At 38.4% G+C, this 27,372-nt stretch overlaps 1 protein-coding gene across 5 annotated transcripts; it reads right to left on the reverse strand.

The window, feature by feature from the left end:
- Positions 1-2,804: 2,804 nt before the first annotated feature.
- On the reverse strand, positions 2,805-27,319 carry DNAJB4 (DnaJ heat shock protein family (Hsp40) member B4). Of its 5 annotated transcripts, none has more exons than XM_058842247.1 (4): positions 27,163-27,319; positions 11,309-11,551; positions 8,413-8,987; positions 2,805-6,837 (listed from the first exon to the last, which is right to left on the reverse strand). In XM_058842247.1, the coding sequence occupies exons 2-4, from the start codon at positions 11,517-11,519 to the stop codon at positions 6,604-6,606; spliced, it is 1,020 nt and encodes a 339-aa protein (XP_058698230.1). In that variant the 5' UTR covers positions 11,520-11,551; positions 27,163-27,319; the 3' UTR covers positions 2,805-6,603. The 5 variants fall into 5 exon arrangements, with proteins under 5 accessions (XP_058698230.1, XP_058698227.1, XP_058698229.1 ...); XM_058842244.1 differs by having other exon boundaries at positions 11,309-11,594; XM_058842246.1 differs by lacking the exon at positions 27,163-27,319 and adding an exon at positions 11,677-11,825 and having other exon boundaries at positions 11,309-11,594.
- Between the last annotated feature and the right edge of the window lie 53 nt (positions 27,320-27,372).

Raw genomic sequence — 27,372 nt, forward strand, 5'->3', positions numbered from 1 at the left:
CAACTGCTTATGCTGTGAGGTAAAAAAAAAGGCTTGAAGCCAATTTGATTTCAGCTTTTCCAAGATAGCATGTAGTAGATTTAAATGAATAATCAAAAATGGCTTTTGTCCAGTTCTAGTAGGAGACAACTGGATTCAATATTGTTACTAATTTTTACCAATAAAAACCCCAATAGAAATGCACAATAAACTTGCCCCCACACTTTAATAGTTGACTGTCCAGTTCAGTTTAAAACCACAAAATAAACTGAGGGTTTCTCTGAACTTGCAGAACTGTGTGTACCTTTTCCCCATTACTGGAATGCAATTCAGACAGCTTGTTGGCATTCACTGGATGATACTGCAGTGAGATGAAATAAGGTATTAACTAACAGTACCAAACTATTCATGTTCATCTTGATATTTAAGGGGGGTTGTTTTCTATTTTAAATAAGCAACTTCTTTTAAAAGAAGAAGCCTTTTCCCATTTACTAAAATGTATTATAAAGGAATTGGTAACAAGTATTTATGTCTTGTCTCTACTCATTGTCTTGTGAAAAGATAAGTGAATTTTAAAACCCAGTAAATACTGTTTATTAATAATTTTGTTAATGAGATTTACTAAATGAACACAGTCAAGTTTCCACATATACCGAGCCTGAGAGATTTATTTTTAAAAGAATTAATGGACATTAACAGTCCTAATTTAGGTATCTGTTTCAAAACTCTCTTCAGTGGAAGTGTGTTTCCATGTTTCATATGGAGGCAGATGGAGAAAAACAGCTGAAGTTGGTACAAAAACTATGCTGATCCTACCTACAGCTTGGAGCAATAGCATCAGCTTTTAACTATGGAAAGAAAAAATGATGAAGCCAATGAAGCTGATTAAATAAACTGAAGACACAAACAGTACGGAGCATGTATAGTTTAGCCCATTAGTTACATGATGTAACAAGTGAAATGAAACCTTTTTTGTGACATTTAAATCGGAGGAAGATGATACTGCACACATGCCTAATTATAACCCAAACCTAAGAAGCATCTATGTGAAATTGCCATAGCAATCCCCTGCTTTGGAAGAAGACTAAAGAAGTGTTCGACACTCAGTTTCATCTGTTACTGAAAAGGTAGATTACCATGGACTTTTTTTTCCCCCCTCATCTACAAGCACTATTTATTAATATTGCTCAGATCATGGATTAGCAATTTTAATGATTTACATTTGATCAGCATAACACAATGCTGACTGAGTGGTTTGTAGAGCTGTGTATGAGTCAGTCTGTGGAGAAACTCAGTGAGAAGGCTGTAATGAACAGAAGACACTTTCTTCAGCTACAACCAATCCTGTTTTCAGACTCCCTTGAATGTGCACCCTCTAAGGAAGTATCTACCAACACTAATTAATGCACAGTAAAACTACATTTATCAATCCAAATGAGCCTCCAGCAACTCAGGGTACTAAGGATACAAAAATTAATTCAAATTAACTTTTTCAAGAGAGTTAACAACTTAAATGAAACTGCTGTTAGCCTTGGTTTTAGAAAGAAAAGTAAATAATGTACTTAACAAAAATTGATTTGATCCTTTCATTCTGAGTATATTGCACACTACAGGCTACCCCATTCTTCAGTGTTTCAACACAATACTTGGGATGCAAGAACCATGGCATGCAACAGCCATAAAGTTTGCAGAGAATGTATGTGGAACAAAGTCACATTGCTGGATAAGAAATGCCTCTATCAGTGAGTGTTTCACTACACATGGGGCACCTACCCTTATTCAGGGAAACGCTGTATTTTAGGTGCTGGTTGGGTGGCATTAGGGGGTTTTTGAAAGCAGGGCAGCAGGGCTGTGAACATGGCAGTTTGTCCTTGATAAAGCAATCAGGCATGACTGAAGATTGTTGTTGTACAGCTCCTCCCTGGGGTAAGCCAGTAATTCCAGGGTAGCAGGCACAGGGCACTTATACCTTCTACACCCAAGGGGATCAACAATAGGTCTCTATTTTCCATTAAAATAATAGAGCAATTAACTGGAGAAGCCTGAAGGAAACAAATCATTCCATCCAACAGTCTATTGCTGAGCAATCTGACAAATGAAGAGTTGAGATTCTGCACCTCATGAGGAGGTTAGTGCTGCTATTTGCTCAGTTTTGGTGCTGAACAGTAAGTGGTTGTATGACAAATGCCCTGGTTCTATAGGATCTGTATATAGAATGTGTTCAGTAAGCAATATAGTCATAACTATTCATGTCAGCTGCAAAAGAGGATCAGCATTTACTGTCTGGAAAAGTAAAATTCTCTCTTAATTATATTTACAATATCATGTTCATGGCCTGTAATTTTAGGTCTAGCACTTGAATTCAAGTGTAGAGAATTTCACCCTAAGTTAAAGCAAATTTCACTGTTTAAGAAAAACGTATTTGACCCCAAAAAATCTGCTTCTGGTGAGTCAGACTAGCACATAGGATGCACATACTAGAAAATAATGGAGTTCATTTGTTCAACACACCACAAATGGGCTTCAGGAAGCTTTCTGCACAGCTACTACAAAAATGGCTGAAAGAACAGAATGCTGACCCCCTCATGACAGCAGAAAGCTGTGGAGCAAGCAGAGTATCACTGCATGGCAGGAAGGAGAAAGGGTTGTAATGCAGCTTGACATACAGCTTGAGGCTATCCTAAGGCTTGATGTTGGTGAGATTACAAAAAGATCTTTAGAAGCAGAGGTTTTCAAACTTGCTGGATTGAATTCCAAAGCAACTAAATGACTTTTAATTTCTATGGCACCTAAGCAACCTTCAAGAGATCAAAAACCCATCCCAATTTCATGAATGACCTTTTTATTTTCATGTATTTCAGTAGTTACAAATATAGTAGTTGACTGAGTATTTGCTTCCTCCTCCCAAATAGCTTTATTAAACAATTAAGTGGGTTTTAAAACATAGCTTTTAAGCACATTTTTGATTAGAAAAATATCTTTTTGTGAATCCTGGATTAGATAGATATCAATGGTTCCTCTCACATTTTGAAGTAATTCTACATGCTGGTTTCTGAAACATATACTTAGTTACCTCTCCATAAGAAAAGAAATACAAGCATTTATTTCATACCAGTCTTATAAGTTTTATATTTTGAGCTTGAAAACAGTTGGAAAAGTTTAGTTTGCTATACATATATATATATATACACCTCTAAATACACAAGATACTGCAATTCCTCAATTTAACACTATTCCTTTTACCTGAAGATGGTTACAAAAAAAGTCCTAGTTGCTGTAACTTTTTTTTTACAAGTTGGATATGGTTACAAGATCCTGGATTACAAAACGCTTGATTCCATTAGCTTTTGAACTGACAAATAGGTATTTTAGGTTGATATGCTTTAAAGTCATGTAGCTTTTAGCATTTGACAGAACAAAATATAAGAGAAAGTTAAAAACCAACTTTACACTTTTTACTTAAAAACCACATAAGAAATGCAATACGGAACATACTGAAATGGAAATTTTTTTTCAACCAACAATATATAGTATTACCAATATGCAGAAGCACTAAGCAGCAATTTTTTTGTCTTTGTGATACTGTTCCAGCAATTGTTTACTTCCTGTAGCTTTAGGACTACAACTAACTGATGCTGCATGAAGAGATCTGCAGTTGAAAAATTTACTTGAACCTTACCCCACAGAAATTCTATTCCGTTAAGTAAAAGAAGTGGGATTCTTCTTACACTCATTAAAAAATTATTGTAAATTAAATCCCAACTTCCATATGATTTACTTTCCTGCAGTCACATATATAACACTGCTCTTTCTTAGGCTACCTAACAGAGCAGGTAACCTCTAAGTTTCCACAGGCAAAAGGCTGACAGCAAATATTGAAATATTTTCTTATTAAAAACAACAACAAAAAAATCCCAAACCCTTTGAAAGTGTTGTTAAAGCACTGTATTATGGTTTTAAACTCAAGTAATAAAGCATGCCCACAAGGCATTTCTTTCACCAATACCATGCTGCAACCAAGGGAACCAGCCCTATTACTGTATTATAAAACTAGACTATTACAGAGGGCTCTCCATCTCCCTATGCACCTTTTAACTCTAAAGACAACTAACTCATATATGAATTTAAAAAAAATAACCCAATTCAACCATATGAAAGTTTCCGGGCAACCCCTATACCCCACTGACTCTTAAGCAAACTTTGTTTTAGACAGGACTTAGCTCTTCCTTCTTCATGGGAGTAAAGCTTGGCCTTTGAAAATAATGAATACTTGAGATCAGCATGATCTTTAAATATCTGCCCTAGCCAAATACTTTCACAAGGGTTCTTTGTGCATCTTTCCAACCCAGCACAGACCTCCTCCCTAGGGAGCTGTCCCATGAGCACCACCATCTCTGGGCTAAGCCTCATTTACAGAACATGGCCCACAGTGAAAAATGCCAAGTCCAAGTTAGCAAAATCATTTTGCTTACATGAAAACTCTTGGCATCATGTAGTCCAACACCCCTGCTCACACATGGTCAGCTGGAGCAGGCTGCCCTGCACAATGTCCAGTCAGGCTATGAATATCCAGGGATAGCAACTCCTAAAACTCTCTAGGAAACCTACTCCAGTGTTTGACTATCCGCTCAGTAACAAGGTGTTTCCTTGTGTTCAGATGGAATCCTTAACTAACTGGTGTCCATTTAGCCCTGTCACTGAAAGCTACTGAGAAGAGCCTGGCTCTTCATCCTCATTCCAACCTGCCAGATGCCAAGATCTCTCCTAAGTCTTTTCTTCCCCACGCCGGCACATTTCAGCTCTCTCAGCCTCACACATGGTCCTGTGCTAGAGCTGCTCCATTAAGTTTATATCCTTCAAATACCAGGGAGTCCAGTACTCCAGATGGATCCTCATCAGTGCTGAGAGTAATAAGGATCATCTCCCCTCTCCTGCTAGCAAAGCATTGGCCTCTGTTGCCACAAAGCTGCGTTGCCAGCTCACAGTCAGTTTACAGTGACAGTTTACTGATCAGTTACTCCCCAACAGAGCAAGACTTTGCATTCCCTCTTACTGAGCTTCGTGAGAATCCTCTGTCCAGTTCTTCAGCCTGCTGAGGCCCCTTTAAAAGGCAGTACATCAGCTGGTGGCACCAGCTACTCCTCCCAGTTTATATGATTTGTAAACTCCATCCCATAATTCAGGTCATTAATGATGCTGACTTTAGCTCGAGTACTGAGCCAGAGGGTACACCACTATTGATTTGCCTCCAACTGGACTTTGTGCCGTTGATTAAATCCCTTGTGCCCCCTCATTCAGTCAGCTTTTAATCCATCTCACCTTCCACTTATCTAACCTGTACTTCATCGGTCTGTCTACTGATGTAAAAGGTAAACAACAGACTGGTGTCCCAACATCACCAAAACTCACTGTAGATGGCAGCAAGATTGGTCAAGATTTCCCTGTTGTACATTTATGTTGACTACCCTGACCATCTTTTAGAAATGCTTCACAGGAGGATTCTTTTCCGTTTCATTACCAAGGGCTTAGGTGAAGCTGATTAGCCTATAGATTCCCAAATCTTCCCTCTTGGTTTTCTTAAAGAGTAGGATTTTTTCTTCCAGTCTACCAGAACATCTCTCAATCTCCCTGGCCATTCAAAGATAAATGAAAGTGGCCCTGCAATGGCATTAGCCAGCTCCCTCAACACTTGGGTGCAATCTGTCAGGCTCATAGACTTCCAGGTTAAGTGCACCCTAACCCAGTCCTCCAACACCAAGGTTTCACATTTCCCCTCTTGTCTCAAGGGTCTGGAACTCCTGCATGCTTGTTTTACAGGTAGTGATTGATGCAAAGGTAGCACAGAGTATCTCAACCTTCTCCACATCACTGGTCACCAGCTTCCCTGCCCCATTTGACAGCAGGCTCACCCTTTGCTGTTCACGTCCTTGAAGAATCCCTTCTTGCTGCTCTGCCTGAAGGCTGAGGAACTATCTATCCCACTGCAAATGGCTACTCTGGCTCCTCAGGCCACATGCCCTTTGCCACACGCACAATGCAGTCCTAACACTTCCAGGGGCAATAAAGAGAAGGCTTTCATTGCACAGGGGGGCTGTTCAGGAGTCCAAGCTGATTTTTCTGGCCTATGCTTTGTGCAGTGGAAGGCAACATACTGAAATGATCTCTCTCATGTTTTGCTCTTTAAAATATTTATACCTTTGTGTATTTCTACTACGATCTCAAATTTCTGCGTAAATGTGTAATGTTATAGACATGGTGAGGATATAAGAAATAATGTACTTGGAGACTCAAGTACTGTATCAGAAATATGTACTGACTTTGTAAAAAATTTACTGCAATTATATTAAGCAAAATAATGACTAAACTTTGCTGATTAGGAAGATGTAAAACAAAACGAGTGGTTTTCCCTGTAATTTTTACTGCAGAATTCACCTGTATGACTTCTACTTAAACCCTTTTCTTCTCATGCAGCATTGCAGTATTCTCCCCCCACCCATCCCACAAAACAAAAAAAAACAAAGATTCCACTAGGTGTTACAGATTGCACTTTTAAAGCACAGACTCGCCAGTCTTCTGCATTTCCAGTGTCCTATTTTAATCTGTTGACATACACAGTCTTCCTTTTTATGAAACTGGAAGATTTCGCCTAAGTACTTCTTTTGATGCTGGAGAAATGTTATCTGGGAAAATTACTTCAAACTCTATAATTAAGTCTCCACGCTGGTCAGGATTTTTGGGAAATGGCAAACCATATCCTATGATTCTTCTTCTCATCCCAGGCTTTACCACTTCATTGACTGTCATGGGTATGGTTCTTCCTTCTATCGTTGGCACATTGAAAGAGCTGCCACACAAAGCCTAAAGGAAGAGTGTAATATGAGAAAAAGAAATTGGTCAGAACTTTTTTTGTACCTATGAACGAATTTGGATTATTTAAAAGTGACTAGAATTCTAAATTGCATTTCTTCTGTGCACTTCTGATATGCCAAAATTTAAATACACTATTCCTCTCTTAAAAAGAGGAAACTTCAATTTGTCATTGGATATCACTGAACTTATGAATGGTACTCACTGGCTACTGGAGGGTAATTGAGTTTATATGTCCTTCAAAAACTTTATCAAATAATAAGAGAGCTGAGTAGAGTGAACTCCTCACTCATACTTCTCTACAGATGTCAATCTTCTAAATTTCCACTGGAAATTTAAAATCCCATTTCACTTTTTGTTTGTTTACTTTTACAGGACCTTTTTTCTAATACATTATCAACCTCTATTGTATCAAATTTCAGAACAACATTTAAGTGTCTATAAGCAGAGGCATATCAAATTTCACAGCTGTCTTATGTGAATATTTGTGGTGCCTGAAAAAATTCAAAGAATAATTTTGTCTTCCAGTCTAGACATTCTGTTTAAGTTCTGCTGCACCAAAATTGGAATGTTACAGACCTTCTGCTTTATCCAAAAGTTTATTTTCATTAATAGGATCTCTGAGAATAAGATTTTTATTCTTGCAACTTCACCTGATTCAGCACACTTAGCCTACACCAATAATGTCCAATTTACATAACAATGCAATGAGTCTAAATAGGCTTTTATCTGTGAAGGAACTGTATTACCCACATTAACATTAAACATTGTCTTTTCTCCCTCCCTCACCACTTTCGGTGCTTCACCTCACTTCACACTGTAAAATCCTTTAAGGTAGCTTAATTTATACAAAGCTTAAAATGAAAGCAAGAGTTTATTTCCCCACCTGATACTAATTAAGAAGAAAAAATACATTACACATCCTCAAGCTACATCTTTTAAATGATGACTACCGGACTTCTTCAGAAACCCAATATGTATTGATTTGGAATTGAATTTTAAAAAGCTATACCATTTGTGTTGTTATATATACCTCCTCTTACACCTGTTCACAACTATTTATCTTCATGAAATCAATCTCTATGTAATTTGAAATCATACTGCAGTAACTTATGAGCTAAAAAGGGAGCCTTTAATGGCAATGAAAATACTTGAGATTTCTAGTTTTTTCTACAGAAGTAGCAATTGTATCACAGCAGCAAGGAGAATACAATATAGGATATATTTCTTAGTTTGCATTTGTCACATCAGCCTAATACATCATTAGCTAGAATGGTTATGTATGAAAATTTAACCTTTAAACATCTCAACCTTTATTCTTACCCTTCCACCCTTATCCTCTGCTGCCTCTATAGTAAACAGCTTGAAATAATATTCCATTTTTAGCAAAATAGCTATTGTTGCCACTATAAATGACTGTGCTCTTCAGCCACACACGAAAGTGAAACTATTTTAAAAAAACCACCTAACATCCAAATCCCCAAATTTCACAGCTACCACACAGCTTTAGCCATTGCATCATATTGTACATCAAATATTAAGAGTTCTACCACATGAGAAACTTACCTCCCTTAAGCTGATCTTAACAGGATAGACAATATTTGATCCATCTCTCTTGAAATGAGAGTGAGGTTTATCTTTAATGATAAAAACAATATCAGCTGGAATTGTGTTGGGTGTTTCATCACCTTCTTTCGGAAAAGTGATCTTGGTGCCTTCTTTCCATCCTCTTTTTATCTCAATAGTAAGAATTTTGTCCTCTGTACGGACACTTCTACCATCTGGGTTAAGCCTTTTACGTGAAATCCTCATTCTTTTTGTGCAGCCATGATAGATCTCTTCCAGTGACACTTTAAGTTCATGGATTACAGGGGGATCTTGTTTACGCCGTAATTGGCTGCCAACCGTATTCCTTTCCCTTGGAAAGCCATTCATGCTAAAACTAGAGAAGGATCCAAACGGATCACCATCCACCTCCATGTCTTCAGTGTCTCTGCCACCAGGCATCCTCCTCCCAAAGAAGATCTCAAAAGGATTTGTGCCGCCAAAGAAAGCTGCAAATGTAGCATGTGGGTCGCCATGGAAGGAGTACCGGAAGGTACCACCCTGGCCATCAGATCCTCCAGCTCCTCCTTTAAGACCTAAATAAGAAAATTAAGCAAAGTTAAAAACAAATTGGGTATTAGTATAAGCTCTCTTGCTGTACAGTGTCATGATATCAGGACTGATGAGTCAGAAAGATATTTGCAGTAGAATGAAAGGTCTGCTTTTCAAGGATTCACCATGAGAATGTGGGGTACTAGCAATTCAATAGCCTGAACAGCAACAAAGTTTCTGAAGCTCTAGAACTACTTACTTGAGAAGAACAGGTATTCTAACAGTGACAATTTTATTTAATGTGCTTGAAATCAGTTATTTTAATGAATTAACATCTTAAGAGCAGAAGACAGGTTCGCTTGATTTGATCTCCTCTTGTTCTGCAAAATGTCTTGGGAATTGCATCCTTCTACAAGGTCACTTCTGGGGAAAATTTCTCTATCATATGCAACATATTCCATAGCCTCTATAGCTCAGCTGTAACAAAGTGCTAATTAGTTTTACCCATTTTCCTGCAATTTGCTCTGAAGGTAACATGCCAACAGTCAAGCACATATATGCTTCCTTAATATTCAATTTAAAATCCCCAAATTAACACAGTTTGTGATCCTATGATATAAAACGGGTACAAATCCTGAGAACTCTCTTCAATGCAACCACAAATAAAAACATCATGGAACTTACTAAGATCCATTTAGGTACAAAAGCCTTGTATACACTATCACTGTCTCTGTGCAAAAAATCAGAAGGTTCTTAATAGCTTTGTTCTACCTTTCACATGGAGAGATCAAAATCTTATTTCTTCCTGCCAAAGATTCTCTTGTACTTCCTGTGCTCCCATTCCAAACCAAGCTAAAATCAATTTTTTTCAATGCCTCTTTCCAAATAGGTGATCAAGTATTTCCTCATAACAGTGTCCCTCTGCACTAACCATTTCAGGATACTTTCTCAAAGCATTGGAAGACTGAAAGTATTCTGAAGAGACTTTTGTCTCCAAACTTACAATGCTTGTTTTTTTAACTTTTTTTTTTCAGCCTTAGACCACCTCAAAACTACAGCTGGTATCATACTTTCATAATCATAGAAAAATTAAGGCTTACATTATGAGGGAGGCATTCTATAAATTTGAAAGAGGGGTTTGTTGGGTTTTTTCAAGCTCAGTATTCTCATGCATAACCTTAACATTGGGTACTGATACTAACCAGCTACCACATTAGATTGCTTTCCCCATTTCACTACCAGACCAGAGCAAAAGTACTTAGCAAACTACAGTACATCCTTCTGTGCCAAACATGCAGATCAGGGGATTCAATCTGTGATAGCAGAAGGACACCTCCTGGAATAGATAGCCAGAAGTTACTGAAGGTACATCCAGTTTCTGGCTGTAAAAACACTCAAGTTTCATCCTTCTTACAAACCCCAACCCTCTGCATTTCCCTTACAGCAACTAATTACACTCTCAGAAAAGCTTAGAGTAACTGAGGCATGAGGAGGTATTCCCATATTCAACATTCTAAAATATCATATTTTATATCTTTGCCCAAAGAAGACTAAATACTGCTATTTAAGTGTCCTCCTTTATAATTGTAAAAAACATGGCCCCAAGCAAAGAGCAATGAGCAGGCCTACTTGTCATAACGGAAGCAGTTCCTTTAAATGGAATTCCTTTAAATGGAATACCATACACATTTACGGAACGGGATGTTAATGACTTCCTCTGTTGCTCAATCATGAGACTGAAAGTCACGTCGGTCAAAAATTTAAAAAAAAAAAATTAAAATAAAAATCATCCTCTCCAGATAACCATTTTAGGACAAATGTGACATTTCTGAGGCCTCATTCTCTTGGCATGTTATCACTGTTTACAATTAAAGCTAAAAAATTGTTCTGGTATTTCATGACATCAGCCAAATTCTTTCCTCTCCAGGCACAAAGCCAAGGACAACTACAGGCTGGACACCTGGGCTTCTGCTCAGAAGGACTGCTTTGCCTAGATCAAGCAGCCTGTCCTTAAGCAAAAATTAAAGAAAAGAATACATGCCTTTTGAACTGCATCTCAAAAACCGCTCTGGCGAGGGAAGGCAGCAGTAAGAGATCACAGAAGGCTATTTATGGGTATAGAAACTTTTTCTATTCAATAACTTTATGCCTGTCAGGTATTTGGGGCTTGTAAAAAACACTGTTAAATTAAGAAATTAAAACTTTACCAACATTAAAGCCCAGGAATGCATTTTATACTTAAAATCTCATGAGCCAAACAAATACATTGCCTAAACATGAACACATACCGTGTCTTCATATGTTTATTTTACTTCATCCAACATAATGAAAGCAACCAATCAAAGTATAACAGAGACATACATACCTTCCTCCCCAAACTGATCATAAATGTCTCTCTTTTTGGGATCACTCAGTACTTCATAAGCTTCTGCAACCTCTTTGAATTTTTCTTCTGCATGGGGAGATTTGTTCTTATCTGGATGCCATTTCAGTGCTTGTTTTCTGTAAGCCTTTTTGATATCCTCATCAGAAGCCCCTTTTTCAATTCCCAGGATAGAATAGTAATCTTTCCCCATCCTGAGTGTTGGAGAAATTCAGATTTTCCTTGCTGTAAAGAAAGCAGCGTCCAGTGTCTTAGCAAGGTGGAGATGCTAGAGAAGGAAATATAAAAATCAACCTCTGAATTGAAACAAACAGAGCTGCTACAAAACAACAAACTCTAGGATACATTACAGAAAGCCCAGGCAGCTTCTCCGTATTTCGTTCCTTCCCCCTTAGCTCATTTATAAGCGATCGCAGCCTGGGCACGGCACAGAGCCCTCCCACCCGAAGGAGTGTCTGCGCTCTTTCTAGAACGCCGGAGCCGGGACGTCACTTCCCCGCCGCCCCAGCCCGCACAGCTCCCGCTCCCGCGCGCCTGCGCGCACCCAGCGCTCAACTCCTGGGTCCTGCCCCAGCGAGACAAGTTTAAAGGTTAACGCGGAGCCACAACAGCAGAATCCAGTCAGCTCTAAAGGCTTATCTGCCCCAAGAGACATGCTGAAGCCCATCTAGAGTAATTATAGCATTTTACTTCACTGTTTCTATAGAGACAGCTGTGCATAACTCTTTCCAAATATATCAACATGGAGCTGTACCCTTTCCAGCAAAGGCTAAGAAAAATTTTACACCCAAGTCAACAAGAAAGCTTCAGAAAGAAAAAATTAATTTCTTTAAAAATAAAATTAAGCCACCCTCAACCACAGCTTGACCATAGTCTATATTAAGCATGTGCTAAGACCATGTACTATTAAGCAGTAAGAACGAATCCAAGGAAAAAAATATGACTTTTTTTACTGCAACTCAAGCCACTAAATTAAAGCAGATCAAAACTGTCTCAGCCTTCTTCTATGGAATAGGAGATATCAACATTATTATATAAGTATGGCAATATACCAAACAAGTAACTTTCATCTGATGAGATGCTAATAACAGAAAAATACTTGGTTCTTACACATTTGTTTTAAAATATATAAAACAAATTATATTACCGAAGTATTTCTCATGCTCCATAGAGAAAATGCTATGAAGTTTTAGACTGCAAGATTTCCTTTGTACCTCTGTTAAGAGCTATAGGTCAAGAAATTAGCTACAGTTATCAGTAGGGCAATGAACTACATGACAGATTAACACAACTGAAAAATGACTCCTCCCTGGAACAAAGTATTAAAATACAACACTTTTGGTTGTATGTTGTCTGTATGAATACATTTCTAGGCTGAATTATGAAGTCACTATTGTGGAGGTAATTAAGCTCAGCTGCTTTCCTTCTGACATTAAAACTCACTAATCCTCTGATTATCATTTGAGCATTATATTTGAAGCCATTTTCTAGAACCTGCTCAAACTTACAAGAGACTGATTAGAAGGGACAGGAAATGTTTCCTTAACCATAAATGTACTAGAAAAATATTTGGGACTTTACTTTCACTTTCTTAACTTGCGTCATCCTCCTAATCCTCACACCATTATCTTTTATTTTCCAATGTCTGCAACAGAATTTACTAGATTACTTCCAGTATATACTGGATTTGCCTAATTATTTACCTAGGGATTTTTACATTCTCCTTAGAGTATGTGTGGAAAAGGTAGGGAATTAACTCAAAATTTCATCAGAGTATTTTAGAAAGCAAGAACTTTTAGCATATATGTAGTTATGATTTCAAATGTAAAAAAGGCTAAAGGGTATCAAAAGAAGGAACTGGCTCCCCTTGCCACCAAATCTCTCAGGACTCACTTGAATTTTTGGCACAGTGGGAGTCACAGGGTTATAGAATCAATTACCTTTACAGATGAAGGAAGTAGTTGTTGCTGAGCTCCACCTGGAATAAAGCTAGTCTTTTACTACATCACCTAAATCGTTTTAACTTTCTTTTTAAAGCGCTATTTTAGTTAGCTTAAAATTAGTATTTCAGATAAATTCTTTGAAACAGACATTCTAAATTCAACATTTTCTCCACTACGAATATTGTATTAAGCACTATGTCTCTTTTTAAGTATCACAGAAATACAAAGTGCAATTAACTTAGTGATACTCTGCACACACATCTCCCCCCATTTTGTTACAACATAGCAATTAATTTCAAAGGTTTCATTAAAAGCCACAAGAATCAGGATTTCTCCTTAAATAAAAGCTATCTTTACCTCAATTCTTAAAACTTACACAGAAAATTCTGGTAACAACGAAGTTACACTGGGCCTTTTTGCCCAATATCACAGTGACTAAGTGCTCAGGCATCCATTCTCTCCCTACAGAGGGGGGATGTGCTGCTCTGGCCTAAGTGCAAATTATACCCTAACAATGTAAACTATTCCCTAAAAATTAAACTACTTAAGATTCTGAGTGTACAGCAAATACTATATTACTTCTACTTCCTGCTCTATATGAGCTCTTCACGTAAGAATGAATTTATACTCCAGAATCTTGTATTTTTTAAGAGTCAATTCCAGAAAGCATATCCCTTCTTCTCTATGCTGAGACCTTCTTTTCAACATACAGAGATTATTTGAAAATACATAGGCCACAGTTCCTCTAACATGCTTACTGAGCTCTTTAAACAGTTTCTAATGACAGATACTCTTTTAAAAGCAGTGAAAACTTTCAATACTATTATTAAGATTAGTATGCATAAGATGGACATCTAATAATTATGCTAACAATAATTTGGGTACATCCAATCATAGGAGCACTTCTTCAGACAGTGAAATCCACCTGCTAAGTGTAGTAAGCTTTTATGTCTTCCAATTTTGTCATACTAGAGCTCCTAGATTTTTACAACTCCAAATAGCTGATATTTGCAGTTCTTTACTGCTCTTTTTGTTAGTTTATCAAGTATTCATCTCCAGAATTATCATCTAAAGAAATAAAAATCATTCACGTACTCTGTTCAAGGACTTCTGGCCATACAGTCCCTTAAAAGAAGCACAGATAAACAGGAAACAAAACAGCCTTAAAAAGCCACAAGTTTAGTTATACTGCTATGGTCCTATCTTCCTGTTACCATATACATCTAGAAAAACACTCTTCTAGACTATGAAAATATTTCACTTCCCATATGCTTGAATAGCTTTTGTTTAAATGCCTGAGTAATTGTCCCCTTAAAAAACAGAGGTAAGGTGATGTGTGACATATGGACTCCTTTATGGGATTATTGTTCTTCTGTGAGCACTCTGATTGCTAAATAAACATTTTTGTTTTTTCACTTTCTCCAAGGTAAATCCTTTTGAACCTGTGAAAACCCATAGCGGACAGGTTGCTAAAACTCTTCAGAAGAGACACCCTTTTGAGACTTCCTCCTAAATTTGTCTTAAACTGAGACACCAAGTTTCTGCAGTTCTACTTGATGTTTCCCCCTTATGTAGTAGAACCTGGAAACATCACAGGGCCTTCTTTCAGTATGCCCATTTCCCAAAATCCTTGAATTTCAGAGATTGACACTTTGTGTCCAAGTCCCACAGGGACCTGTAGTGTTTGCACACCTGCTCATGCCCACTTGTACCTGCGGCACACTGGGATGTGAGCTCACCTCCTCTGTGGACTTTTGCCTTCAGTGTGAAGGAAGGGTGGTTCTGGCATTTGATTGGGTTTGCTCAGGCAGCAGTAAGAGCACATAGCCCAAGAGATCCTACATAGGCACCCACAGCTGTCCTCAGCTCTGATAAGCCAGCAGCAGTGAGTCCCACAACCCACTCAAGCCTTCCAGAAGCAAGTCACTAAACTACATAGCTGTAAAATTAGTAAAGCCATAATCCAAGACTTGATAAAGCAGGCTCCTGAAAGAAAACTAAGAAGATTCTCAGACATACAAATCCAGTAACAAACTTGGCTGGGAAGCCACCGCAAAAACTTAACAGATAAAATCCCTTCGCCATTGCTTAACTTTCTTCCACACTCTATCATCACATTAATTCTCCAACTGTTGTATCATATTATGACTCAATTCACCCTCTGTATCATCAGTTCTTTGTTAATACAGTCTTCAAATACAACAATACATTCCATTTCAGGCATACACAAAAAAGTTATCATCATTCCAGTATCTATGAAGCTCTTGGTTATAGTCAACCCTGTAAAACAATTTTCCATCAAACTAGGCAGTCTCAGACATGCCTTTCTGTTCTTATAAGCTATTTCAGGGTAATGTCATGGTACTCCTACCCTGCATTGAGAAAGTTAATAGCCTGTATTTGTCCTGTACTTCTTTACATCACTGGTTTTTGTTAAAGTAATAATAATGATAATAATAATAATGATAATGATGATGATCATAATAATAATAAATAATAATAATAATAATAATAATTAAGTTCAAGCTTTTTTAATGTCGACTGGGAGGAAAAATGGTACATCTTCAAATGCAACAAATTACTAAAACACCAAATAGACTATTAAAAAAATTTATTGTCAGGAAAACTGAATAAAATTTTGATTACATACAAAACTTGCCTAATATGAACGATCTCTTACCTAAAGGATTTTCTGTGTTCTTTGATCAAAACCTATGATGTTCATGTTTAACACCGGACTTCCTTTTTTCATCTAAAAATGTTTATGAAATACATACTAGGAAGCTGAAAATCGTTCCTTCAACAGCTCCACTTTGAAGACAAGAGTCTGACTACTCCACTTGAGTTAGCATTTCAGTAAAAGAATTGTTGCTCTAAAATGTCTTTTCCATTATTCTCTCAGAACAATCATAGTTTAACTCACATAGATAAGGCCAAGAAAGTGCTTGGCAGAAAACGGGGCAAGATCACAGCACTTCCAGGTCTTCCAACAGTTGTACTGACATCAGTTTTGAATCATTTGCTTTTTTTAAAGAAGACTTCACAACAACAACTGAAATTACGGAAATATTCATAATTATAACATACTGAACTCAAATTATAGATTAATCATAAATTAGCATCAGTATGTTATTTTAAGGAACAGCTTCTAGGCAGAAGAGTGTCAATATTCCCTGAAGTTGAATAAAAATGATCATTATTTCCTTTAAATTAAGCCATTCTTTCTGTAATTCTCACTTACTAAACCACAGAAACAAAACTGAGAAAGACAAGACTAGATCACAGAACAAATTAAAGAGCAAACAAAACCACAAAGGCAAATTCCAGACAGATCACAACTATAAATACACATGTGCATATAAATGTCAAGGCAGAGGAGCCAAATCCCTCCCCAGGAAAAGCTTTCACAATTAAGTATCATAATATTTGTAAACCCACATCAATGAATGGAATAAATTTATACTCATCTACAATGGTTTGAAGAAAGCACAGCCATATACAATGAAAAAATTTCCTGTAACATCACCGTTGTTTTCCCAGGAAAAAAAAAATAAATTGACAACTATTCTCCCCACCATCTTGAACTGGATGTAGTTGTTGTCTGAGCTATGTTTGTACTTTATATACACTTTATACTGTGAGTAAGACCTGGTACGTGCAAGCCCCATTCATGAATTCTATTATTAAATAGAGTATCACCACAGAACTATTCAGTAGCTGGTATCATACACAGAAATAAATTCTGGTATTAACAACAGAAACAACAATTAGTTGACTTTTTAAGAATACATCTAATAGAAAATGCAAAGTGAAACCTGCAGAACATAACAGTTCTTTCTAACTGGTGGCTCTAAAAGAAAAGCTTCATTGAGCCATGCACTTCACACCCCAGTAAGCATCAAATTTAACAAATTTTTACTCCGCTTCTTTGTGGAAACTACTATTGCAACAGAAGTAAAAGGTTAACTGTGCATAAGGATTCTGGGGCTGATTCTACAGCTAAATGAATAGCCATAAAAACAAAGTGACAATATTTTTAACTGACAGTATGTCTTTTAAAACAGTGTCTGTAATATTACTGGAATGTACATGCAATTAGGCCAAAGGACATCTTTTTATGGTCCTCTGTAGAAGAACTTACTTTATATATACCTTCCAGAAGTTACACCGCCAGTGTAAAATCTCAAACCAGAGATACACTGTTACCACTTCTGAATCTCCAAAATGAACTTTTAAGCATGGGACTCAGGTAGTCTTCAATTTTATTTGGAAGACTACATGACAAGATGGCTGTTTAATACACATTCCACAGGTGCTTTTTAATTCTTACTTAGGTTCTGGGCTCATTTCAATTCCTACCTATGTATTTCTCTAAAGGGATTCTTACTCAATTTGAGAGGTCGATCAGAAAAAATGCCAATCATGCAAAACATTTAACAGGTTCTCTCACATTACTAACTATGCCCATTTAACACACTACTATGAACTTCAAGTGGTTAAGAATGCTGTCACACATACTTTTGTAATTATCTGTATGGAAAAGTGCAGTGTCTTGGTAAGGAGAAATATCTCCTGTTACTACCAAAAAACCCCCACATTCCCAACAAAGATGAAGTTCTGTTCCCTCCAAGAAAGTGTTTGATTTTAACAAGTTCTGCACTATTCACTACTAAAGTTATCAGTCTGGGACAAAAAAAAAAAAAAAAAAATATACAGTAGCCAAGCTTCTTTCTTTCAGTTTTACATTAAAAGCCCAGATTTTTGTCCTAAGTACATGCTGCTCTGATGGTTATCACTCAGGAATTTACCCAAGCCTCAAGGAATCCTGTCCTGAAATAGCCCATATGCAAATGAAGAGTTAGACTTAATCACATATTTATCACACTGTACTAGTCAGGTTTCTGACTCACAAGTCACTTCTCATGCTGGTTATGTAACAAGATATTAAATATGATGAACAGCTTAACGCTCTGTATATGTTCAGTTTCCCTCCAAGACTAGCTGCTCTTAATTTGATTGTAAAAAGCTTTATAGCCCTTCTGTTCACTGTTTCAAGCAAACTTACTGCTACAATCCAAGTCTTTCAGATTCTGAAGTGCCAACATACTCAGATGTTGTTATGTTACCAACACCATCACAAAGGACGAATTTACTGGATGTACATATACTTTATACAAAGCCACAGGTTTCCATGTTATGCTGTTTTCTCAGCATGAAAACTACACCACTTAATAAAATATATGCTGTTCATAAAAGGTTTAAAAAGTACTGATTAATTCTGATTACATATATATGTACAAGATTGCTTGGTAGCCAAAGGAAAAAAAAAAAAAAAGCAAATTAAGTATCAGGGGATACTAGGACACAAAAAGCCCAGAAAATATTACTATCATGTGAACACTACAGTACCAGTAGTACATCTACACTGTAACACTCAGCTATTCTGCCTGCTTCAGCTCCCCCAAAGAATGTGTATTATTTAAAATAAAAAATATTCAGAGAACCATAACAGATAATAAAAAAAAATTACAATTATTTCTACATGAGAAGCAATTGAAGAGGATTTAATTTTTCAGTCTCCAAAAAACACAGAAGTCACAAAGGTCTGCAAGGTCAAAGAATGATGGAGAAGGGAGGAAATGAATTGTTTATGGTCTATGCCCGTTGCCAGAGCCAAAATGGAATCAGAAGAAGCCAGTTTAAATAATAAAATGAAGGAGTTCTACAGGTGATAGAATTCCCTGCCAAAGGACACTGGAGACTTAATAATGGTGTCAGTGGGACACTGAAAAAAACACTATGTAAGAGATGCACTACAAGTTTCTTAACAAAGAAACCAGAGCACGAATGTCAAACAATTAAAAAAAAATACCGAAAAAATGCATAGACCTCTACTTGTTTGTCCTGCAGATGTATTTATTATACAAATCTTGGAAAATAAACAATGAATATGAAGTATATCTGTGTTGCTTTCCACCTAAGTGTAACAGAGAGGTGGTGTTTACAGTAAATACACTTTTAAAAACAGGCATTTAGTTACACTTGTGAAGATGTTTCCAATATTCCTGTTTTCAGTAAAAGTGAGGCTTAATTTGGCAGATTCAGCCCCACTCCTGCAGCACAAAAGGGGCAGAAATATCTCTCAAAATAAAAGGACAGAATGGACAGCTCATTCTGCAGTCCAGCATTCCCACCCCACAGCCCAGGGCCAGCTGGCACAAACCAAAGTAACATTTGCTCTAGGCTGGCTGAGACTGGACACAAAGCCAGGCAGCTCAGACCCCAGCACTGTGACTGGCTCCCTACCAGATCTTCCACCAATGAATCCTGGGGTAGGAGAACTGTGACCTAATACTAGTGCTATGTACTGATTAACAGGAAAAGGACAATGGAAAACTCAGCACAAGTTTCCACAATAAGCCTTGCTGACTTTCCTTCAAGAAACTGGAATTGAAAGAGGTGTTTTAAAGGCATTTATTTCAACACCCTACATAAAATCAGTTATCGCAATTCTGACCCCCCAGGGAACATTAGGATGGGCAGTATGTTTTATTTAATATCTACTTCAATGGCTGTAGTATTGTACAGCTCCTCTTTTAGCCTTTCATCTCCGTCTACCACCTGTAACAATTTACTGCTGTTTACTTTAACCAGAGTAGCAATTCCTTCATCCATAACAAAGTAACCCAATGGGGCTTTTTCTACCAAACAATAGAATTGACCTGCTCTCTTAGCGAAGATACACCAATACAGAATCAAGGCACCTGCAGAATAAAGATATTCCTCACAGATAAGCTCTGGCAAAAAAATCTCTGTGATGCTGAAACAGACAACTCAGATGTGACAACTCTGATCTGAACCTGAAGTCTGTCTTTCCAATAGTTCTCCAATAGTTCCCAGCCTATTAGGCATTTGCATTTGTTCTACTTTAAAAAAACAAAAAACACTGCCCCAACACACTGCCAGTTTGGAACATATCACATTATATAAATATTTTCCTAACGATGAATATACTCTATAGGTTTACACAGAAGGCTGACAGACTCATCTAGAATTTTATCACTACTTCAGTCATGTTCCGTAACTAAGGAACAGACAGAAGTCATGTCTACAAGTTATTTTTTCTTCTTGCAAAAGCATTAGATTTTTTCTGACATAAAAGCTATCAATGAGAAACAGCTGAATAAACGTGACAGCGATCATCGTTACAGGTGACACACAAGAGGGGAGGGTGAAGGATAGCTGGAAGATGCTAGCACAATCCCTATGCAAACTCTGCTTATGTTTTCTTGGGGTTTTTACCCCTGTAATAATGAGAGAAGTTAGTAGTTTCTAGTAGAAAATGAACTAGGTTTTCAGCCTTGATGAAGAGATGAATTGCAAACACAATAAATCCAGTTGAAATGCGACTCAGCTACACTGTATTGTTTTAATTGCTGTTACACTCATGCAAGATCAGGGTTATTAATGCACTACTGAATAAGGAACTGCCCACATTTTTGCTGTGGACATGTGATCCCACTGTTCTTACATAAGCAAAAGGAGGTGGTCACAGCAGATGCTTTTTCCAGAGTGTGCTGTCAAAATCCCACCCAGCTGCTCTGATTCATGCAGCCAGTTTTATATGCAACGCTGAAAACACACACACTGAACTGTGATACAAAGACAGGAATTTAAAAAGGACATGTCAGCACAATGCTGTTCAAAATGAAAGGAGAACAGATGTAAATAAGAATGTGCTTCGCCTACAGGAGACAGAAAGACAAGCAGCCCAAGTTATATTTACTACAATCTGCTGTAATAGAAATCTAAATAGTTGCTCACTAGTCTTTGCAATGTTTCAACCACATTCCATAGCGAAGTTATGTTTCATAGCTGGTTTCTCCCTTCTTCATCAGCCTAGAAAATTTTCAAGATAAAAAGCAGAAGTTTAATAGATCTATTTTGCAGTTAACATCTTAAATTACTTTATACCTCTAGATTAAATAGTGCATAACTAGCTAAGAGGTAAAGAAGGTACAACATGGAAAGATACTCAACTCAGCAGAAAAATATCTAGGTCTTTCGAAGTGATAGCCAGTTTCAGTATGTATTATACTAAGAAACTATCAGAATTCTACAGTTCCATGAAAGTTTTCCCTCACCCATAGAAGAAGTTCAAACTTTGCATGGGAGCAAGTCCTACAGAGACACATCACAATAAAAGTGACGTGTTTCCTTCTTACCTTTTCCCTGCTCCTTCTAAAAAAATTCAGTATAAAAACCACTTATGAATCAGAATACAGCTGCAAAATAAAATAGTCAGGGAAATGTTTTACGAGAATATTACACAGAACCAGTTCACTCACAGGACATAATCCTAACACACAACAACCTGAAACAAGTAAAGGATCTCCTTTCTATATCCTCTCTGCAAAAATACTAATCCATACTGAACATGTTTACAGGTAGAATTCTTTTTTGTTTCTTTAAGCTAAACTTACAAAACCTCCTGTTCTTTTGCACATTACATAAAGTCAAATGATAACATCCACTGATCTTTTGCGTAGTATTTGAGATTAAACCTGTAACATTCATACCTTTCTAAACCTATGTAGCATTGCTATTGATTTATTAAAGAAAAATATCCTGATACATTTGCAAACTTCACTGCAAACACGTATTTTTCATAAAACATGTATGTGTCCCTTACAACAAAGCTCAAGAGGATTTTCAGGTTCAATAAGATTGTTAAAATAACGGTTTTACAGACTGAAGGAATTAGACATTTAAAGCTTCTAAACCATCTCTTCCATTTCTCTTCCCTCAGACTCAGAAAATATTTACCTTTCTATGTTTGGGGTTTGTTTTTTCTTTTTTTAATTTACACTATGATACATGCACAATTTATTTAAAAATAAGATGCTCTGACTCACAAATTAAGAAATACAATCATTAGCTTAATTAAACAGTATCAGAAAGAATACTACTAGAGATCAGGCCTGGGTAATAGGGAAGTATACGAATGCCTTTAGAGCACTCAAGCTTTTCCCACCTCACGACAAGAATTCTGAATATTAATTACGCCTTAAATAAAGTATTTACTCACTGATTAACAGGACTTGTATGCACATTCTCCAGTGCATTGCTGACAGAGAGATACATTAAGACACTTCCATTCTCTACAGCTACTGCAGCATTAATCATTTGTTCTCCTTTCACAGTCTCAGTCCCTACATCAGCCTTTCTTAATCCCCACTCATATACAACTTCCACTCCTTGCTCCACCGCCCAACTTATTTCAAGCAAGGCCTTTCACTCTTTTCCCCCACCAGGAGAGAATTTTGCAGCTGCTAGCAGCAAATTCTCTGTGCTCTCAAAGTTTTTCCTCTCATGACATCGCCACAAAAACACCCAACCCGCTCAAACAAGTCAGTGGCTGAACACTGATGACACGACCATGCTGACTAATATTATCCAGCTGCCTTTTGCACCACATTCCTTCAGCAGAGTAATCCACAGCCTCTTTGCACACTGCAGCTGTATCTAAGGAAGAAGTGAGTGTTCTCTGACTTATCCTCCCATATCTGACACACCCAATGTGAAGGTGGCTTAATGCAATTTGATAGCCTCCTGTAAGGTAGTCAAAATTTTAAATCAAATACATATAAAATGAGATTCACAACAGTAAAACATGCAAGGGTAAAGATCTAAATATTTACATTTATACAGCTTCTCTATAAAGTTTTAATACATTAAATCACTTTTCTAAGAAAGGCAGCATGAGTAAATGTGAGCCAAAACCACCCGATATTACTTTTTTTTTTCAAACTCGCCATGTAAAAGTTATCAAATACTATCCAAATTGTGGCTCTGAAAACTGTAATTACTACTTTGTCACACTATTGAGAATGGCAAGAAGCACAACACAGGTCTCTTGTGCATTGAACAGGAGAGCGAGGTTTATTACCTCAGATCTCTTATAGACCGGTAAGTGGAAGTACAGAAAGGTAAAACTCTTACTGGTTAGTGAACTAACACATCACCGTCATTGGTCAGTGGGGTACACCACCCTCGACCTTCTCTTGCAAGAAAACAAGAAACAGACAAACAACACCTGCAAGGCTGTCTTCTAACTCTGAGGATTGTTTTAGTTCCTCCTTATGATTTCCCAGGCCACTTTCTCAGGCAAGACTGAGAAACTTATGCAGCCTGCTTTTCCAAAGGCACTGTGCTCCCTGCTTTTGCTCATGTTTAGCATTCATACTACTTCAGTGCATACACAGTAAATATGAAAACTCATGACAGATCAACAGTTCTTTAGATAGAGCACATGCTTAATCTTCTCTCAGCAGTTCCTTAAGGGAGTTTTCTACTGATAATGTTGCAGATCCTGGACACACTTTGCCAGTGCAGGAGTAGCAGTTGACAGGATCTGCATCAAATGATCTACATCCCCCCCAAAGTGATGAAATCACCAGACCAATTGCTGATTTCAGCACAATAGCAATGAGTTGCAGAAAGCACGGCAGGCACACATACAGCTATCACAGTGGTTATCCCTCTCTCATAGAACACATAAGCTCTTCTCATATACAGGTGTTCAGTGTACTGAGGCAAAGCTAAACAAAATATGCTACCCAGAGGGCTGCAGAGGTGATTTCGTAAGAAATGTAATTCTTTACTTATTGACCTTGAGAGAGGTCTCCTTACTTATAACAGAGAATCACTCCTTTCAACACTGCCTTACCTTTTGGTCTGGTCACCACAGAGCAAAGCTGAAGTGAGTTGAAAAAGGGAAAAAAATCCCCAGTCAACCCAGCAGAACTCAATGCACGCATGCACTAAAGTGTCTTTGGTTAAGCAGAGGATTTGTGTTAGTTCCACACTTTTACACTGATGCTTTTGCAAAACCTGAACTAATATAAAAACACTCTGAGGATCTTTTGATAAAAGTAAGGGTCCTTTCACACACAGTATTTAATTATTTTTTTTCCTCAGAACCATCCGTTACCTAAATCTGTGACAACTCACACAAATAAAAGGTTTCCTGACTTGTCAGATATTTACACTAGCTGTTTCTCAGTAAATACACCTGATAGAATATTCCAGTCTGATGATTACTGCAAAGAACAACCATTATGGCCTGAAAACTACAGGAGGTGTCATAATATAGTAAATTCAGTTAAGGGAGACATCTTCCTCCAGTCTCTAAAAGTGAAGAGACCCTTGAAAAATCCATACTCATCTATCTCTTATATGCCAACTACGTATTTATTAAAATTCTGAAAGGTAAGAGGTACATTTCTCTACTACTTATCCTTCTTTAGTAGAGAATGAGTTACTGTATGAAGTGAACCTTATTTTACACAACAAAATGAAAGTTTTCATGCTGTAGCAGCCCAGCACAAACAACTACTGTCATCAAGCACATTTAATTTCCTAGAGGGCAGACCTGATTGAGAAAACAGGCAGTGCAGGTAACTCTCTGCACGCAAGAAAGCAGGACATCCTGGTGTATGCTGCTGTGACATGCCAGCAACATACTTCAATGAATACTGCAGTTAGCACTGTTAAGGGGTTAGATCCTCACCCTACCCATGTAAGAGATTAAACAGAAAGAATTAATCCCATAGGAATAGTTTTCTTAACAGAAATATCACTTAATAAAGCAAAATGAAGATAAGAGTGCTTAAGACGTGGCTGTCTAGCAGATAGGTACCATTAAGCACCATCATGGGAAATACAGACAGAAACGAGTATTAAATAAAGGCCATTAGATCAACTTAGAAACAGTGAAAGTAAAGGCAAAATATTTATACAGTGTAGAATACTGTGAGATCTTTCTCCTCTTCAGTTTGCTAAACCTCATTTTCTGACTGTAAAGCTTACAGTGACTTCAAGAACTTCGAGGATTGAGAAATAACAGATACACTAAATATCACTCTCTGTTTTCAAACAAAACATCACCTCAAAGTGTAGTAAAATACTGATTAAAAAAACCCTGAAAATTAACACTCACCTATCATCAGTTGTTTATGAATTCAACTAGAACACTTACACCATACTAGACAAAAGTGTTTTTATCAGCCCAAGGCATCATGACTGCTTAAAAATCATCAGCATTACAGGTTACTGGCTTTTCTCACAGAACTTAGCAGAGAAACACCAACACATTTTGTAACATTTACATTTTGTAAAACGCAAAGTACGCTGATGCTCCCCTTCATCCAGTAAGGGGAGAGCCATAAAACACATAGCCAGTGGCCAGGAGTGGTTTCAATGTGTCACAGTCAACTACTATTGCTCAACCAAAATTATACAAGTAAGTACCTGCTATACACAGTCAAACTATTAGTAGCTAAGAGTATGAAAAAATATTGTTTACCAATAGCAGCAAAGAGCCAAGCATAATTTTACTTTTTTCCCCATCCCCTCCAGCTAACAAAACTACATTAATGCAAAGTATAAGCTAATTCTTATGCACAGGCTTTTTCAGCAAAAGTATCACTGCAGCAAGTTTCACCTGGCTGTAGTAATACACTGCCATCTGCCTAGAAGCATGTAGGAATTTTTAACTTTGTGGAATACATTACCCTTATAATCCTCCTTAAGTACACTACCTCAATAGTGTTACAGGAGCTAAAAATCTAGCGTTTCTTTTAGCTTCCTTTAGTGAAGTTACCTGAACTGGAGAATGCAGGATAATCTGAGTTCACCAACACTGCGACTTATAGTCTATTAAAATTATCCCAATTACAATCGCCTTAAGGCAGCCCTAAAGGGCAGGGAAGGGAAAACACAGAGGTATTTCCTTATACGAATCCAAGAGTCCGGCACACAGTCCCAAACCAGGTCAAGTCCAAAACAAGCTTCCCAAGTAAAAACACTGACAACATAGAAACACACTCACTTAAGGCTAGAAGACTCCTGTGACGCTTCAGTTTAAAAGCACATATGTTGAAAAAAAAATCGTATAACATTTTACATAAATTAGGAGCCCATGAAGAGGGAATAGTTCAGTGCATATAAATATTCTTTAAAAATTGTAAAGTATCTCCTCAGAATGGTACAGAACGCCGTCGTACAGTGTCTCCCTTCTAGCATTATCCAGCCTCTACTGCTACGAATCCTAAATATAAGTTTTACGACCTTATCTTGATGTGAAGCCTTTATAACACCGTCATCCATATTCAGCATGACAGTTCATCCCCACCAGGTCACAGGACCTTAACAGGGCCTAGATTAAAGCATTACAGACTCCAGTTTTTCATTAAAACCTGCGCTCGCGCAGCCAAGAAAAAAGTCCCCCAGCTGTAAAAATCATACATTAGCAATGAACAGTTTTAGGTACGAAATAAACAACCATGGACACTGCAGAACGAAGCAAGCGAAGTTCCACAAAAGGAGAAAGCCGGTCCCGTTTCGCGGGGTGCGGAACGACCCAAAAATCCGTTCGAAACGAGCGGCCGCGCCCGCAGGGTCGCAGCGAGCAGAGGGCCGCGAGCAGCGGCGGGACGGGACGGGACGGCTGCCGGCCCTGCCCCTCGGCCCAACGGCTCCGCCGCTCCGCCGGCTCGGCAGCGGCCGGCGAGCTGCCCCTCGCCGCTCCCGCTGCCGCCCCGCCAGGCACCAAGGCGGCTCCTCCGGAAACGGCGCTCGCATTATTGTATGTGACAACACCCAGCGGCCGCGCACCGCGGGAGCCTCTCCCCAGGGCACCGTCGCGTTCAGGCGGGAAGCCCGCCCCCCCCCCTCCTCAGCTCAGGGCAGCGTCGCCGCCACAGCCACCGCCCGCTCCTTAGCCCGCCGGGGCACCAGCCAGGAAGGCAAAGCACCCCCAAAGCGCAGTGCGTCGCGAGCAGGCGGCGCTGCCGCAGCTCCGGGCCCGTCCCGCGCGCTTCCCGCACTCACCGATCGTCGTCGCTGCCTCAGTCCCGGCCCGATAGCGCTCCCGGCAGCCCCCGCAGCGCAGCCGCCGCTCCCACGCGCGCACCCGCGGCTCCAAACCAAATGACGCGAGAACTACGCGCTGCCTCCCCCCGCGCGCTGCCCTCCCTTCGCCCCACGTGACTCTCCCAGGCCTATCCGCAGCGTCTCCAAGAGCTCGCGCCTCTCGTGGAA

The sequence above is a fragment of the Poecile atricapillus genome, chromosome 7 (assembly GCF_030490865.1).
Source record: "Poecile atricapillus isolate bPoeAtr1 chromosome 7, bPoeAtr1.hap1, whole genome shotgun sequence".
NCBI classification, from domain to species: Eukaryota; Metazoa; Chordata; class Aves; order Passeriformes; family Paridae; genus Poecile; species Poecile atricapillus.

Excerpts from the sequence above, each read along its gene's own strand:
- DNAJB4 (XM_058842247.1), bottom strand. The coding sequence starts at position 11,519 with ATGGGGAAAGATTACTATTCTATCCTGGGAATTGAAAAAGGGGCTTCT. Across the intron at positions 8,988-11,308 it reads TGATCAGTTTGGGGAGGAAG|GTCTTAAAGGAGGAGCTGGA; the intron begins GTATGTATGTCT and ends TTTCTTATTTAG. Across the intron at positions 6,838-8,412 it reads TTAAGATCAGCTTAAGGGAG|GCTTTGTGTGGCAGCTCTTT; the intron begins GTAAGTTTCTCA and ends CTCTTCCTTTAG.